General features: G+C 43.8%; 1 protein-coding gene across 1 annotated transcript in view; it reads right to left on the bottom strand.

Moving 5' to 3' along the window:
• Nucleotides 1-386: 386 nt before the first annotated feature.
• CABP7 (calcium binding protein 7) overlaps nt 387-17,580 on the bottom strand; it is a 52,491-nt gene continuing 35,297 nt past the window's right edge. Inside the window, exons 2-5 of the mRNA XM_058158397.1 lie at nt 5,971-6,114; nt 4,568-4,680; nt 3,356-3,509; nt 387-818 (exon numbers count right to left, since the gene is read on the bottom strand). Coding sequence (XP_058014380.1) covers nt 691-818; nt 3,356-3,509; nt 4,568-4,680; nt 5,971-6,114 — 539 coding nt within the window. The 3' untranslated portion in view covers nt 387-690. The remainder of the gene's footprint in view (nt 819-3,355; nt 3,510-4,567; nt 4,681-5,970; nt 6,115-17,580) is intronic.

Genomic DNA, 17,580 nt, shown 5'->3' on the forward strand with positions numbered 1-17,580 from the left:
CAGAAGAAAAAGGTGCATAGATGCTGGGAGGGGGAGGGGGAACCTCCTCCGAGAGGAGGTAGGAGGAGGTTACACAAACCAACTTTGATTTGCGGTCCAGCCCTTGTTGTGTTGATGGTCATGCAAATGCCTGAATCTTGGATAAAAAAATCCTGACGCGCGTGTGTATATATTGCTTAACTGATTATTCGGTTTATCATAAATATATATATATATATATATGTTATATTTTTATATAGAGAGAATATTTTATATATTTTGTAAGATCCTACTATCGGATTATAAAAGCACAGGGTATTGCATTAACTCAGATCAGGAAGGGAGTGCTGGAAAAGGGTCTCCATGCACGTTGACATGCTTTCAAAGTTGTAATTTAAAAAGTTCACCATGCAGGTGCCCGAGCGGGACCCTGTCTCGGGAAAACCACGCTATCTGTTCAGAAGACAGCTTTCTCTCCAGTTTGGGTGGGTGGAAACCCCAAAGAGAGGCGAAAGGGGGAGAAGGTGACTTTGTGTTTGTGTGTGTACGCAACCCATTTTGTCGTGGAGGAATGACAGTTTCCTTCCCAGCCAACGGCTCCTGGTGGCTTAGAGGGAACTTATAGGTAGGTCTATCGTCTTCTTCCCTGGGTTCTTCGAGGAAATCCAAACGGCCCACGAACCCAGGCATCGTCGGTTCCTTCCCCAGACGTTACTTCATCCCACTTCTCAGGACCTGGTTGGCTGCGATGAGCATGACGCTGATGATAAACGCGATGGCGAAGGCGCAGATGAGGCTTTTTCGGACGCAGGTCTGCCTGATCTGTTGGTTTGAGCATGCTGAGGAGGAAGTGGGAAGGATGAGGGGAGGATCAACGGGGGTGAGGTCATGAGGAAGAGCAGAGAGAGAGAGAGAGAGACAGAGGAGAAGGAGAAAGGGCGAGAAAGATGGGGGAAGAGGAAGAAAAGAAGAAGAGATTATCGCAGAGCTTCTCAGCAGGTCGAAGAAGGGTGGACTTCAACTCCCAGAATTCCCCAGCCAGCTTTGCTTTGAATTGTGGGAATTGGAAGTCCACCCCTCTTCAACTTATTTAGTTTGTCAAACATAAACTTATTTAGTTTGTCAAACATACGAGATAATAGGGAATAAGTATAAACATGGATATGAACACAGGAAACGGGTGCGAATAAATGGGAGCAGTAGGATAGGGACGGACGGCACACTGGTGCACTTATGCACGCCCCCTTTACAGACCTCTTAGGAATGGGGTGAGGTCAGTGGTGAAATCCAATTTTTTTTTTACTACCGATTTTGTGGGCATGGTGTGTGTCAGGAAATTGTTATTTGCCTGACTAGTTGGCCAGGCAATATATAAACTAACTATGTATGTTTGTAGAAAGGCATGATATTGCTTTAAGGCTGTGCTGCATCATTGCAAGCATCCTGATTGGTTGAGCTCTGTAGCCAATGTATAAAAGGACTACTAAATTATGGCTTGTGGGGAATCTACAGGGACGCTACAGCATTGTAACCTGATGACATGCTGCAACTGTATATTTGAGCTTTATGATCGTTGCTTGATCGTGGCTAGTTACTGATTCCTCAAGATACTGACTGTTGTGAATTGAACTGTGTTTTGCCGAACTGAAAGAAGACCTTGTTTGTTGTGCAAGTCCACATTGGTAATAAGACCTGATATTTGTAACATCCTTGACTGGTTTTATACGTGTATGACCTGGATTGTTTTTGGACTACGACTTTGCCTTTTCCCTAAAAGTAAAGGAATATCAAACCCCAGTTTGTCTGCAAGTGACTGTTATTGTATACAACCAGTCTCAGTTGTTTTCATGCGTAGGGTGCTCTGCTCAACAGTCCACAACCTTGGTTGTGAACCCAGATTACCCTTAACAGTGTGGCTTGGTGGGTGTGGCTTGGTGGGTGTGGCAGGGGAAGGTTACTGCAAAATCTCATTCTGTCCTCACTTCTGGGGGAAGGATATTGCAAAATCTCCATTCCCACCCCACTCTGGGGCCAGCCAGAGGTGATATTTTCCAGTTCTCCGAACTACTCAAATTTTCCACTACCGGTTCTCTAGAACCTGTCAGAACCTGCTGGATTTCACCCCTGCTCTGGGGAAGTGAACAAACGTCTGCTTTTAATTGGGGGGGGGAACCAGTGGGAACTTAAGATCTGGTTTTCACCAGCATCATGCCAATTTGACAGGCCCTAATAAAATATTAGGGACGCGGTGGCTTAGTGGCTAAGACGCTGAGTTTGTCGATCAAAAGGCCGGCAGTTCAGTGGTTCGAGTCCCTAGTGTTGCCGTGTAATGGGGTGAGCTCCCGTGACTTGTCCCAGCTTCTGCCAACCTAGCAGTTCGAAAGCATGTAAAAAAAATGCAAGTAGAAAAATAGGGACCACCTTTGGTGGGAAGGGAACGGCGTTCCGTGCGCCTTTGGCATTGAATCATGCCGGCCACGTGACCCCGGAGACGTCTTCGGACAGTGCTGGCTCTTGGGCTTTGAAATGGAGATGAGCACTGCCCCCTAGAGTTGGGAATGACTAGCACAGATGTGCGAGGGGAACCTTCACCTTTTCATAAAATGTTCTTGGAGAAGACCTCATGCCTCGGAGTTCTTTTGTTTGGGGTTGTGCTACTTAGGATCCTGACAGTTTGTGTTTTTCGAACTTGGTAGTTTTAAGATGCGTTCCCAAAATTGCTGGCTGGGGAGTTGCCAAGGTTGGACACCTTCGAGGTAGAAGCTAGAAGCTCCTTTGGGGCTTTTGATGAGCAGGTGCTGTGTCTGCGCCCCCCGAGCTGGGCCCCCTGCCAGAAAGTGACTCGGCAAGTGAGGGGGAAGGGCCATCAGGACTTACCTCGGGAGCACCGGCTTCCCTGGCTCAGTTCCAGGAGCCAGAGGCAGGCCAAGTGGAGGAGATAACGAGGCCTCCATCCCCTGACTCTTCCCCCCCCCCCAGGCCATGCCTTCAGACCCAGCTGATGGCAATCAGGTCTGGCTGGACCCTAGGTTTCTTAGACAGGAGAGGCGGGAACAACACAAGCAGGGGTGGGGCATGGAGCCACACCCCACAGGATATAAAAGCAGCAAGGGCTGCTATACCTCTTCGTAGCAGGCAAATCAACTGCTTAACTAGAGCTGAAGTACTTTTTGTTCCTGGTTGACTCATCAAGAGAGATAACAGAGACACTTGGCAGATGCTCGCTAGTTTGCTGCCAGAACTGATAGTGCCAGCTAATTAAGTCATCGCTCCGACTGAGGCGAGTGGGGACAGAACAGCAGGAATCTGATGGCCAATTGGTCTCTGGTCGTCATTCCCCCCTAATGATCTGAGTCCCAAGATGAAGTTCACTTACTTTCCACGTCGACTGGACACTCCTCCGCGTTTCCCATGTGACTTTCCTCCTCCGTCATGATGATGTTTTCAATGTCCTTCATGGAGAGGTGCTCACAGAAAGTGTCATACAGCAGCCGCTTCAGCTCATCCACCGTCAGCTTCTGCATGTCGCACTGCAGAGAGAAGAAAGAGCCATTACACAACTTCTGGTGCCGTAAGTGAGCCTGATGTTGAGGAGACCCATGGAAACAAGATTGGATGGAGAAACTGTCGGGATTTTTTTTTCCCCCTTGGTGAACCTGCTCTTCTCTTTTACACTGCATCCTTCAGAGAAGCTATCTAGATATGGAGTGGATGGGTTCATGGGGTTGCAAGCTCAGAGAACATCAAGAACCCAACATTTTCACTCTTTGGTCCTTCAGAGAAGCTATCTAGATATGGAGAGGATGGGTTCATGGGGTTGCAAGCTTAGAGAACATCAAGAACCCAACATTTTCACTCTTTGGTCCTTCAGAGAGGCTATCTAGATATGGAGTGGATGGGGTCATGGGGTTGCAAGCTCAGAGAACATCAGGAACTCAACACTCTTTGGTCCTTCAAAGAAGCTATCTAGATATGGAGTGGATGGGTTCATGGGGTTGCAAGCTCAGAGAACATCAAGAACCCAACATCTTCACTCCTTGGTCCTTCAAAGAAGCTATCTAGATATGGAGTGGATGGGTTCATGGGGTTGCAAGCTCAGAGAACATCAAGAACCCAACATTTTCACTCTTTGGTCCTTCAGAGAAGCTATCTAGATATGGAGTGGATGGGGTCATGGGGTTGCAAGCTCAGAGAACATCAAGAACCCAACATTTTCACTCTTTGGTCCTTCAGAGAAGCTATCTAGATATGGAGTGGATGGGTTCATGGGGTTGCAAGCTCAGAGAACATCAAGAACCCAACATTTTCACTCTTTGGTCCTTCAGAGAAGCTATCTAGATATGGAGTGGATGGGGTCATGGGGTTGCAAGCTCAGAGAACATCAGGAACCCAACACTCTTTGGTCCTTCAAAGAAGCTATCTAGATATGGAGTGGATGGGTTCATGGGGTTGCAAGCTCAGAGAACATCAAGAACCCAACATCTTCACTCCTTGGTCCTTCAGAGAAGCTATCTAGATATGGAGTACCAACATCTGCAAGGAAATTAAGAAGAGGGTCACAGAGATCTGGAACGGGGACCCTCCTTACCTTCCAGAACACGGTGTCAAAATCAGCGCCATGAAATTTCTCGGGGATGCCGGACGTGGAAAGTTTGGGTCCAAGTAACGTCACAAACTCTTCAAAGTCTACTTGCCCATCGCCTAGAAATGAGAGGAGCAATGACAGGTGATCTGAAGGAAGCATCCAGTTGAAGAGTCGCTTATTTGTGAAAGAGGATGCAGGCAGTCTTGGACTTACGGCCATTCATTTAATGACCATTCAAAGTCACAACAGCACTGGAATAAAGAATTTTAATAGGTGCTAGCCAATTTGAATTAGATTTTTATATTGTCTTTTAATTTTATTTATAAATACTGTTTTATGTTGGCTGTAAACCGCCCTGAGTCCTTCGGGAGAAGGGCGGTATAGAAATTTAATTAATAATAATAATAATAATAATAATAATAATAATAATAATAATAATGATGATGATGATGATGATGATGATGATGATGATGATGATGATGATGATAATGATAATGACCGACAACCAGTTCTTGCTCTTGTGACTATCACAGCATCCCTGGGGCCATGAAATCAAAATTTGGGTGCTTGGCCACTAGTATATATTCATGATGATTGCAGTGTCCATGGGAAGGAAGGAAGGAAGGAAGGAAGGAAGGAAGGAAGGAAGGAAGGAAGGAAGGAAGGAAGGAAGGAAGGAAGGAAGGAAGGAAGGAAGGAAGGAAGGAAAGAAAGAAAGAAAGAGGGAAGGAGGAAGGAAGGAAAGAAGCAAGGGGAAGGAAGAAGGAAGGGAAAAAGGGAGGAAGGGAAGAAGGAAGGAGAAGGAAGGAAGGAAGGGATTTACAATATCAGCATCTTGCCCCCAACAATCCGGGTCCTCATTTTACCAACCTCAGAAGGATGGAAGTCAACCCTGAACTGGTCAGGATTGAACTTCTGACAGTGGGCAGAGCCAGCCTGCAATACTGCATTCTAACCATTGCGCCACCATGACAGGAAGGAAGGGGAAGGAAAGAAGGAAGGGAAAGAGGGAGGAAGGGAAGAAGGAAAGAGAGGGAGGGAGGGAAAAAGGAAGGAGAAGGAAGGAAGGAAGGAAGGAAGGAAGGAAGGAAGGAAGGAAGGAAGGAAGGTAGGAAGGTGAGGCTTCTTCACACCACCATCTAGGTAAGTTGGGTTATGACTTCCAACAATCCCAGCCACCACAGTCAGCCCAATACTAGAGAATGAAGAAATATTGTAGATGAAGAAGGTTGATGAGAAAAAAAAACATCCAAAAGGGGGGGGAGAAAGAAAGAAAGAAAGAAACAAACAAACAAAGAAACAAAGAAAGAGAGAGAGAGAGAGAGAGAGAGAGAGAAGGAAGGAAGGAAGGAAGGAAGGAAGGAAGGAAAGTCCTAGCCTCTCCTACCACCTCCAGACAACCTTACCATCCATATCCAGCCTCTGGATGATTACTTCCAACTCCACTTCATTGGGCATGTAGCCGAGAGATCTCATGGCGGTGCCGAGTTCTTGCTTGGAGATGAAGCCGTTGCCATCTCGGTCAAAGACTTTGAAGGCCTCACGGATCTCTGCAGAGAGAAAGAAAAGCAAGAGAAGCTGAGCCAGCCGGAAAACTTTGGCTTTGATATTGAGATCGCACAGAGCAAGGATCGGATAACTTCTAACCCAGGTCCGTTTAATGTCGCGTCCGATCCAGTATAACGCCCCTCCGGCTTTGATCTTTGAGGAAAAACTGGACAGAGCTCAACAGGATCCGAACTAATCATGTCAGAAATATAAATAAGAGACTAACAAACTTGGAAGGGATCTTGGAGAGCTTCTAGTCCAACCCCTTGCTCAAGCAGGAGACCCGATACTAATTCAGCCAAATGGTTGTCCCATCTCTTCTTAAAAGCCTCCAGTGATGGAGCATTCACAACTTCTAGAGACGAGTTGTTCCACTGGTTCATTCTTCTCATTGTTATGAAATTTCTCCTTCGTTTTCAGGTTGCTTCTCTCCTTGATTAGTTTCCATCCTGCCAGCGTCTTGTCCTGCTTTGGGGTCAGGGGTGAAATGCTCCTGGTTCGGACCGGATCGTCCGATCCGGTAGCGATGGCGGCGGATGGTTCGGAGAACCGGTAGCAAAAATCCCTCCCCCTCCGGGCCCAGCTGAGCCCCGCGATCATCAGAGGTGTTTTCGTTTTTTTGTTTACTTTTAAAAGCATTTTTTCTTTGGCCGAAAAAAATGCTTTTAAAAGTAAAAAAAAATAAAAAAGCCTCTGATGATCGTGCGGCTCAGCTGGGATCGTCGGAGCCTTTTAAAAGCATTTTTTCTACAGCCTCTTTTGGCCGAAGAGGTTGTAAAAAAAAAAAAGTGCTTTTAAAAGGCTCCTCTGGCGATCCCAGCTGAGTTTCCTGATTGTCAGAGGCTTTTTTTTCTTTTAAAGGCAAAAAAAAAAATTGCTTTTAAAAGAAAAGAAAAAAGCCTCTTATGATCAGGCAACTCAGCTGGGATCGCCAGAGGAGCCTTTTAAAAGCATTTTTTTTCTACAACCTCTTTGGCCGAAGAGGTTGTAGAAAAAAATGCTTTTAAAAAGCAGTTGGCCACGCCCACCCAGTCACATTACCCCACCCACCCACCAAGCCACGCCCGCAGAACCGGTCGTAACAAATTTTACATTTCACCACAGTTTCGGATGGCTTTGGAGAATAGCTTGACTTTTCTGGGACAGCCCCTCAAATATTGGAAGACTCCATTTTCAAGGTCAAACTGTTGCACTCGGATATGGAATTTTGCCCCGTGAATCTATTAAGCACCATGTTGCTTTGATCTCTGCGCTTTTGCAAATAGCCATTCTATTTGCAAAAGCGGAAGAGAGAGAGAGGAGAGGAGAGGGATGAGAGAGAGGAGATAAAGAGAGACAAGAGAGAGGGGGGAGAGAGAGAGAGAGAGGGAGAGAGAGAGAGGAGATAAAGAGGGATGAGAGAGAGAGAGAGACGAGGGGGGAGATAATCTTTGATGATAGAGAGAGTAATAAAGAGAAATGAAAGAAATTGATAGAGACATACAAAGAGGAGATAGTGATGGGAGATAGATCTAGAAATAAATATAGAGGATAGATGGATGGATGGATAGATAGATAGATAGATAGATAGATAGATAGATAGATAGATAGATAGATAGATAGAGTATATATGATGGATGGATGGATAGATGGATGGATAGACAGACAGACAGACAGACAGACAGATAGATAGACGATAGATAGATAGATAGATAGATAGATAGATAGATAGATAGATAGATAGATAGATAGATTATATATGATGGATGGATGGATAGATAGATAAATAGATAGACAAATAGATAGACGATAGATAGATAGATAGATAGATAGATAGATAGATAGATAGATAGATAGACCGATAGATAGATAGATAGATAGAATATATAGGATGGATGGATGGATGGACAGACAGACAGACAGACAGACAATAGATAGATAGATAGATAGATAGATAGATAGATAGATAGATAGATAGATAGATAGAGTATATATGATGGATGGATGGATAGATAGATAGATAAATAGATAGACAGACAGACAGACAGACAGATAGATAGATAGATAGATAGATAGACAGACAGACAGACAGACAGACAGATAGATAGATAGATAGATAGACAGACAGACAGACAGACAGATAGATAGATAAATAGATAGACAGACAGACAGACAGATAGATAGATAGATAGATAGATAGATAGATAGATAGATAGATAGATAGATAGACAGATAGATAGATAGATAGATAGAGTATATATGATGGATGGATGGATAGATAGAGAGATAAATAGAGACAGACGATAGATAGATAGATAGATAGATAGATAGATAGATAGATAGATAGATAGATAGATAGATAGAGTATATATGATGGATGGATGGATAGATAGATAAATAGATAGACAGATAGATAGATAGATAGATAGATAGATAGATAGATAGATAGATAGACCGATAGATAGATAGATAGAATATATAGGATGGATGGATGGATGGACAGACAGACAGACAATAGATAGATAGATAGATAGATAGATAGATAGATAGATAGATAGATAGATAGATAGATAGATAGATAGATAGAGTATATATGATGGATGGATGGATAGATAGATAGATAAATAGATAGACAGACAGACAGACAGATAGATAGATAGATAGATAGATAGATAGATAGATAGATAGATAGAGTATATATGATGGATGGATGGATAGATAGATAGATAAATAGATAGACAGACAGACAGACAGATAGATAGATAGATAGATAGATAGATAGATAAATAGATACCATATATATGATGGAGAGAGATAGAGAGAGAGAGAAAGAGAGAGAGATGATAGCTAGATGAAAGTCCTTTTCATGAAGACCCCAAAGAATTAAATAAAAACAAACCAGAGCAGGGCTTAGGAAGGGCCCCTCCTCCTTTCCCTCCTCTCCAGTTCTCAGATGAATGAAAAGAATTTGCTTTTGAAGAAGAAGAAGAAGAGGAGGAGGAGGAAAAGGAGGAGGAAAGGATTTGTTGAAACCCTCCTGGGCAAAGCAAGCGGCCTTTGATTTGCGCTCATTTACCAACCAGGCATCTAACGGAGGGGGTGCAGATTCTCCAGCAATTTGAATCCTGCTGGTGCCTATATTCTTCTTAAATCCCCAGTGAGAAGCCAAAATAAGATGCAAATCCTCCCTCCCCCGGGCCTTTTTTTTTTTTTTTGAAGAACCGGCAAGCGCAGAGCAGAAAAACGAGAAAAAGAACCGCAATTTGACAATCGAAAAAACAGCGCCGGATTTCCCCTCCTTTTGTTGTTGAAAAACACGACGCTGGACGGATTCCCTATAGATCCGCCCTCTATACACTACACTCGCTGTCGATCCTTATGTTCCAATTAGAGCGAGCGCATTACTCCGTTCGGCGGGCAGCTCGGTAGACGATGCTTATTTATTAAACATTAGCAAACATCAACATCACTTAACTAGAAAAACAGGAGGAAAAGCAAGGAAAACATAAGTTACAGGCGAGACCGTAACATTCCGTCTATTTATCTGTTTATGTTTTGCTTCCATTGGTATTAACCATAATTTCCCCTTCAAGGTAAAGGTTCCCCTTGCACATATGTGCTAGTCGTTCCCGACTCAAGGGGGCGGTGCTCATCTCCGTTTCAAAGCCGAAGAGCCCAGCGCCGTCCGAAGACGTCTCCGTGGTCATGTGGCCGGCAGGACTCAACGCCAAAGGCGCACAGAAACGCTGTTCCCTTCCCACCAAAGGTGGTCCCTATTTTTCTACTTGCATTTTTTTTAACCTGCTTTCGAACTGCTAGGTTGGCAGAAGCTGGGACAAGTCACGGGAGCTCATCCCATTACACGGCAGCACTAGGGATTCAAACCGATGAACTGCCGGCCTTTCGATTGACTTCTTAGCCACTGAGCCACCGTGTCCCTTATACTACGAGAAGTCCCAAAAAATCTTCAATTAATCCAGATTTAACCTTTTTTTTTTTACGTCCCCTGGTCTTAGCCCCAAAGCCAAGAAGCAATTAGGAACCTTCTAACAAACAGAACGGAATAACAGAGTTGGAAGGGACCTTGGAGGTCTTCTAGTCCAACCCCCTGCCTAGGCAGGAAACCCTACACCACTTCAGACAAATGGTTATCCAACATCTTCTTAAAAACTTCCCGTGTTGGAGCATTCGCAATTTAAGGACTGGTTTCTGCTGGCCCTTGACTGAATGGAGATGACTCAACTAACCCTTTTATTAGGTATATAACAATAGCAGGAGTCATGAAAAAGTAGGCCACTAGGTGATTCTATCAACGAAACAATGGGTATCTCTTAACGTTTGTCACTGTTAACCGAAAACCCCAAACCGAAACAAGAAAAAGTTATTCTCAGCCAGCCTGAGAAAGATGGAACATGGGGGGGGCGGGGTGGAGTGGGGGAATGAACCAACCACAACTTCTGAACAACCCCAGTGCAAATTTTAGCACCACCTGAAAAACATAATTCCAGAGCGATTACATTACGTGGGTATCCAATGTTTAAAAGGAAGTGAAGTTGTATTTAGACCAGGGGTGGGCTTCAAAAATTTCAGCAAGGGGTGTTTTTTTGCCCTCCCTAGCCTCTGGAGGCTTTCCTTGAGCCTCCGGGAGGACGAAAACAGCCTCCCCAGGCTCCGGAGGCCCTCTGAAGGCCGGAAACAGACCAGTTTGCAGCCTTCCCCGAACTTTTGGTAGGTCCGTTTTTGGCTCTCCCTGAGCTCCACGTGCTCCCTGCACTTACCTGTATCCAAAATGGGCCGTGTGGGGACTCCAGGGAGGGGCGGGGCGGAGCCATCCAGGAGTGGGATTTGTGGGTTCTCCGAACTGCACAGAATCTTAGCTAGAGGTTCTCCTGAACCTTTGCGAACCTCCAGCAACCCACCCCTGATCTATACCAATGGTCGGTTGTTCCTGGTTCGGTCCGGTTCTTGCGAACCGGTAGTAAAACCGGCGGGAGGCTCCGCCCTCCCACCCGGATGTCATCATGGAAGATCTGTGCATGTGCAGAAGTTGCAAACCAGTTGCAAAACCGGTAGTAAAGGTAAATAGAACCCATCCCTGATCTATGTGTGTTTGTTTGCTTGTTGGATTTTGCAACAATTGGAGGGGCTTCCAAACACACCATCTGTCCATGTAATGTGCTATTATTTCTCTTATTAATTTTGCTTAGAAGACCCTCTCTCTTCCACCCACCCCTCTCCTGCAGGCATGTCAGTTCTTCTGAATTATATTCTGGCAATTTGAAAACTAAACGGGGGGCGGGGGGGGGGGGGACCGCAAGGACAGATTCTTCAACATGTGTTCATTATTGCAAAGTGATAGGGGGACAAATATTCATTCTCCATCAATTTTATAACGGTTCAAAGATTTAAAGTCTGTTTTTGGCTCCCGAGGACTAATTAGATCTTCCGGGCTCAATATGTTACTTTATATACTTAATTCTCTTTATTGTTAAATGAACTTACCGGTTCATAACTGTTTTGGGTAATATTAAATAAACATACACTGAGATAGAGTTATGTATGGTTTTCTGGGATATATATATATATATGCTTTTGTAGGTTTTCACAGGTATAGGTATGTAGGTCTTGGCATATTCGGGTCTTTTCCTGTGTAAGGTTGAGAGTATCTTGGTGATGTTTCGACGAGGTCTCACTCATCATCTTCAGGCTGGTGCTTTCGGCTTCATGCTTGTGCGAGCAAAGCGTGGTCGGAGCTGCCGTCTCTCCCAACCAACCCGCTCACAGCAACACTCCCCACCTCCCCATCAGTATTTATAGAGAAACGACAGCTCCAACCACGCTTTGCTCACACAAGCATGAAATCAAAAGCACCAGCCTGAAGCTGATGAGTGAGACCTTATTGAAACGTCGCCAAGATACTCTCAACCTTACACGGGAAAAGACCCGAATATGCCAAGACATACATACATACATACATATATATATATATATTTTCTGAGGTTTTTGCGGGTGTTTGTATGTAGGTCTTTGGTTATTCGGGTTTTCTCCCGTGTAAAATTGGAAGTGTCTTGGCAACGTTTCGACGAAGTCTCATTCGTCATCTTCAGGCTTCAGCTTAGTGCTTCTGGGAGCAATGTGTGATTGCAGCTGTTTCTTCCTTTTTAACTGCTAGTGGGGGTTTGAACTGATTGGGTGGGAGCTTGGCTGTGCTCTGATTGGATGGGGGTTTTTTTGTGCTCTGATTGGCTGGGGGTGTGTCCTGTTTGGGTGGGGGCTTGGTTGTGTTCAGAGTTGTTCGGGTTGGGGGGGGATTTGAGCTGGTGAGCTGCATTGCTGTTGTTTGGCTTCGTGTTTGTGGTCGTGCTACGTTGCCAAGACACGTTGCCAAGACACTTCCAATTTTACGTGGGAGAAAACCCGAATAACCAAAGACCTACATATATATATATATATATATATATATATATATATATATATATATATATATATATATATATATATATATATATATATATATATATATATATATATATATATATATATATATATATATATATATATATATATATATATATATATACATATATATATACATATATATATATATATATAACAAAAAGTGTCAGGTAAAATAAAAGTATAAAAGAACTTTTGAGTTCCAGCCTGGGGGCTTTGAATATTGTTCCTTCAGCTATTGTAACTGGCGAAAGTTTGTTTAAAAAAAAAAAGTATTTTAAAAGACCATGGAAAATGAAAAAGAGCACATACTGTAAAGTTGTGAAGAGTTTGATCTGTTGAAGAGAAAAAAAAACAAAAACCCCATAGTATGGTTATCAAGGCAAGTCCAAGGACTGGAATTTGGTCTGTATTAACAGTTAAATTATTATTATTATTTTGGTAGCTTGCAATTGAGAGAGAGTACAGAATAACAGAGTTGGAAGGGACTCTGGAGGTCTTCTAGTCCAACCCCCTGCTCAGACAGGAAATCCTATACAATTCCAGACCAATGGCTGTCCAATCACTTCTTAAAAACCTCCAATATTGGCGCATCCACAACTTCTGGAGGTAAATTGTTCCACTGATTAATTCTTCTAACTGTCGGGAAATTTCTCCTTAGTTCTAAGTTGCTTCTCTCCTTGATTAGTTTCCATCCGTTGCTTCTTGTCCTGCCTTCTTGGTGTTTTGGAAAATAAGTTGACCCCCTTCCTCTTCTTCCGCCAGCAACTAAACCCAAGCTCTGTTTCCAGATAAGATGAAGACCTCCCGAAGGAAGCGGCACGTTTGATGGACACGTCTCATTTCAGCCCCTGATTTGAATCTACCCGAGAGGGAGAACTTTAGCAAGATGGTTTTACGAGCAATTAAGCACCATGGGTGATCGCGTCCGAGGATTGCCAAAGAAGCTTTAATGGGTGGCTCGTTAAAATTAGCGCTGTGAAATTAATCGAGGAGGGGAATCGGACGGCAGATAATCCAGCAGAAGCATTTAGGGAAGTGTTTTTTTACAGAGCAAGTGTTTTGCAAAAGTCTCATAATCAAATTGATTTCATTTTGACCGCAAGGAAATACGAGCTGGACCCACCAGGCATTCAGGAGCACAAAGAAAAGAAAACTTCTGTATACGGCGGTGGCCAAAATTGTGGAAACCTTTTGGGGAAAATGTATCTTTGAGGTTTGATGGCTAATAACACCACTTTTTTGGGGGGGAGTTTCAAGATCATCCTATTCCACTGCTGGAATGGCCTGGGAAGAGCCCAGACCTTCACCCAATTGAAAAATCTAGGGAGCTGGCTAAAGAAACTGGTTAGTCAGAAGCGACCCAGCAATAAAACCCGGTTCATAGAAGCCATCATTCAATCTTGGTTTCACATGATAACAGTTGCAGAACTCAGACTTGGTTCGCTCCATGGGAAGACGTTGGAAGGCTGTAATTCGTGCTAAAGGTTACCCAACGAAGTAGAATAGAACAGAACAGAACCGAACCGAACCGAACCGAACAGAACAGAACAGAACAGAACAGAACAGAATAGAATAGAATAGAATAGAATAGAATAGAATAGAATTTTTTATTGGCCAAGTGTGATTGGACACACAAGGAATTTGTCTTGGTGCATATGCTCTCAGTGTACATAAAAGAAAAGATACCTTCATCAAGGTACAACATTTACAACACAAATGATGGTCAATATATCAATATAAATCATAAGGATTGCCAGCAACAAAGTTACAGTCATACAGTCATAAGTGGAAAGAGATTGGTGATGGGAACTATGAAACGATTAATAGTAGTGCAGATTCAGTAAATAGTTTGACAGTGTTGAGGGAATTATTTGTTTAGCAGAGTGATGGCCTTCGGGAAAAAACTGTTCTTGTGTCTAGTTGTTCTGTTGTGCAGTGCTCTATAGTGTCGTTTTGAGGGTAGGAGTTGAAACAGTTTATGTCCTGCATGCAAAGGGTCTGTAAATATTTTCACGGCCCTCTTCTGAATTCGTGCAGTATACAGGTCCTCAATGGAAGGCAGATTGGTAGCCATTGTTTTTTTCTGCAGTTCTAATTATCCTCTGAAGTCTGTGTCTTTCTTGTTGGGTTGCAGAACCGAACCAGACAGTTATAGAGGTGCAAATGACAGACTCAATAATTCCTCTGTAGAACTGGATCAGCAGCTCCTTGGGCAGTTTGAGCTTACTGAGTATTAACTGACATGGTGTTTATTTTTGCATATCTCGTTTTTTTTTTGGTATATCTTGTTTTTTCTAAGAGTTTCACTTTTCTTCTTTAAGCTGTAACTGCGATTCCAATAGCAAATCCTTCATAAAAGTGATTGCATTACATTCTTGATTAAATTATCTTTCCATTGATATATAATTTTACGGTACTACTCCCCCCCCCAAAAAAAAAGTGGTGTTATTAGCTAGTTTTAGAAAACACAACTTTTCCCAAAAGGTTTCCACAATTTTGGCCGCTACTGTAGTCAGAGAGAGAAATGTCTTCGAAGATGGTTGAAGGAGCTAAAAGGTTGTCAGAAATACAGGTATAGATAGTCCTTAACTTATGAGCACTGTGGAGCCCCGGATTTCTGTTGCTAAGCGATACAGTTTAGTGAGTATTCACTTAAAGTGACTTAAGACCGTTTTTGTCCATACTTCTGGGGAAGGATACTGCAAAATCCCCATTCCCTCCCCACTCCAGTGGAAGGATACTGCAAAATCCCCATTCCGTCTCCACTCCAGGGGAAGGACATTATAAAATCCCCATTCCGTCTCCACTCCAGGGGAAGGATACTGCAAAATCTCCATTCCCTCCCCACTCCAGGGGAAGGATACTGCAAAATCTCCATTCCCTCCCCACTCCAGGGGACGGATACTGCAAAATCTCCATTCTTTCCCCACTCCAGGGGAAGGATACTGCAAAATCTCCATTCCCACCCCACTCTGGGGCCAACCAGAGGTGGTATTTGCCGGTTCTCCGAACTACCCAAAATTTCCGCTACCGGTTCTCCAGAACCTGCTGGATTTCACCCCTGGTCGGGCTCAATTGTGGTCATAAGTCGAGGACTCCCTAGGCCTTGCCATTGTGGCCGTCGGCCGAGAACCGCCCGCCCTGCATATGAGTTTCATCCACTCATCTGGACGGTGGCCGAGTTGAGCTACGTCATGTGGTTTTATGAATGGACTCCTTGCTATTTAATCCTGTGGCTCAATTTGTTATCGCACATTTCATTTAGCTAAGCCACGAACCTACCAAGGTTAAGGTATCTGCTAATTCTTTAATTGGCCTCCTGGCACATGCCTAGCCACTGTGCGAGGTCATAAAGATGCCGCAGATATCTGTTTTCCGTACGGTATATATATATATATATAAATTGGGGGGGGATTAGAGAGTTAATTCTCCTACCCTTTTTTCCCCAAGCCAATTTGTAAGAAATCTCTCTGCCTCCGGACAGCGTTAAATAAAATGAAATAAAATATGAGTCACCTTGTTCACAGATCCTTCTCCCCCCTCCCCCAATCTCCATTTAATGAAGAGTTGAAAATTGGTGTCATTATACGACTCCCTGAAGCTTATTTCTTCCTCTTGCATCAGAGTGACACGCGCCTCGGGGATGTTAAGTAATTTCTCCCATTAATTTGGGGGACGAGGAAGGGGAGGGAGGGGGCTGCTAGAAGAATCTGAGGCACGGCTAAAGTCAGCCCCGAGCAAGGGCCCTTCCCCTCCAGAGTAAGAGGTCTCTTCTAGCTTTGTCTAATCCTTTAAAAATAAAGTCCCATATATTTACAGCCAAGCCGGGTTTTGGAGGGATCTTTCTTCCTGCGTTCTCCATGGTCATTCCAGAGACCGCTGAAGAGAGGACCTCTCCCGAACAGAATGGGACTTCTTGACATGGCCAACTCACCACTCATGAGCTCCAAAATTTAGAATAGATAGTATAGTAGAGTAGAAGATAGGATAGGATAGGATAGGATAGGATAGGATAGGATAGGATAGGATAGCATAGCATAGCATAGCATAGCACAGCACAGCACAGCACAGCACAGCACAGCATAGCATAGCATAGCATAGCATAGCATAGCATAGCATAGCATAGCATAGCATAGCATAGCATAGCATAGAATAGAAGAAAATTAGGATAGGATAGGATAGGATAGGATAGGATAGGATAGGATAGGATAGGATAGGATAGGATAGGATAGGACAGGACAGGACAGGACAGGATAGGATAGGATAGGATAGAATAGAAGGATGGTGAAGAGAAGAGAAGAAAAGAAAAGAGAAGAGAAGGATGGAGACGAGAAGAGAGGAGAGGAGAGGAGAAGAGAAGGATGGAGAATAGAATAGAATAGAATAGAATAGAATAGAATAGAATAGAATAGAATAGAATAGAACAGAATAGAATAGAATAGAATATTTCCCCTAAAAGGGAGGCAGAAACTCAGCCCTCCCCCTCCATCTTTGTCAATGGGCCATTAAGGCCTGAGCCAGTCCATTCTACATAACCAAGATCTTCCTCCTTCAGGCAGAGCCATAGTAGGAATTGCCCAAAGCCCTTTCATTACATCATCACCCAGCAAGAGTCAACCAAGCCAGGGACTCAAAAGACAACCTACAAAGTTACCCCCGCGTGGCCCCACGGGAGTCTTGACAACCAATCAGAACGCAAGCTCAAATTCAAAAGCCCAGAGAGAGCATAAAACCCAGTCGCTCTCAGCATCTCTCCCCTTTTTTCTCCTTCACCCAACATCTTCAAGGCATGCGATCCTGTCCATCATTAAACCATCTTTCCAACCAGCCACGATGTTTCCTTCCTTCCCCACTTGGAAGTCAAACCCAGTTGGACATTTCTTTCCAACACCAGCACATTGACAGGAATAAAGACACAGGTTCTCGGGTTGAGGAATTCAAAAGAATGCACAACCTTTGTCGATTTCTCTTTTGAGTCGGCATGTGGCCTTTTTGCTTAGAGATGCTCATGTTTGCAAGTACGTTCAAGC

The sequence above is a fragment of the Ahaetulla prasina genome, chromosome 15 (assembly GCF_028640845.1).
Source record: "Ahaetulla prasina isolate Xishuangbanna chromosome 15, ASM2864084v1, whole genome shotgun sequence".
Classification (NCBI taxonomy): Eukaryota; Metazoa; Chordata; class Lepidosauria; order Squamata; family Colubridae; genus Ahaetulla; species Ahaetulla prasina.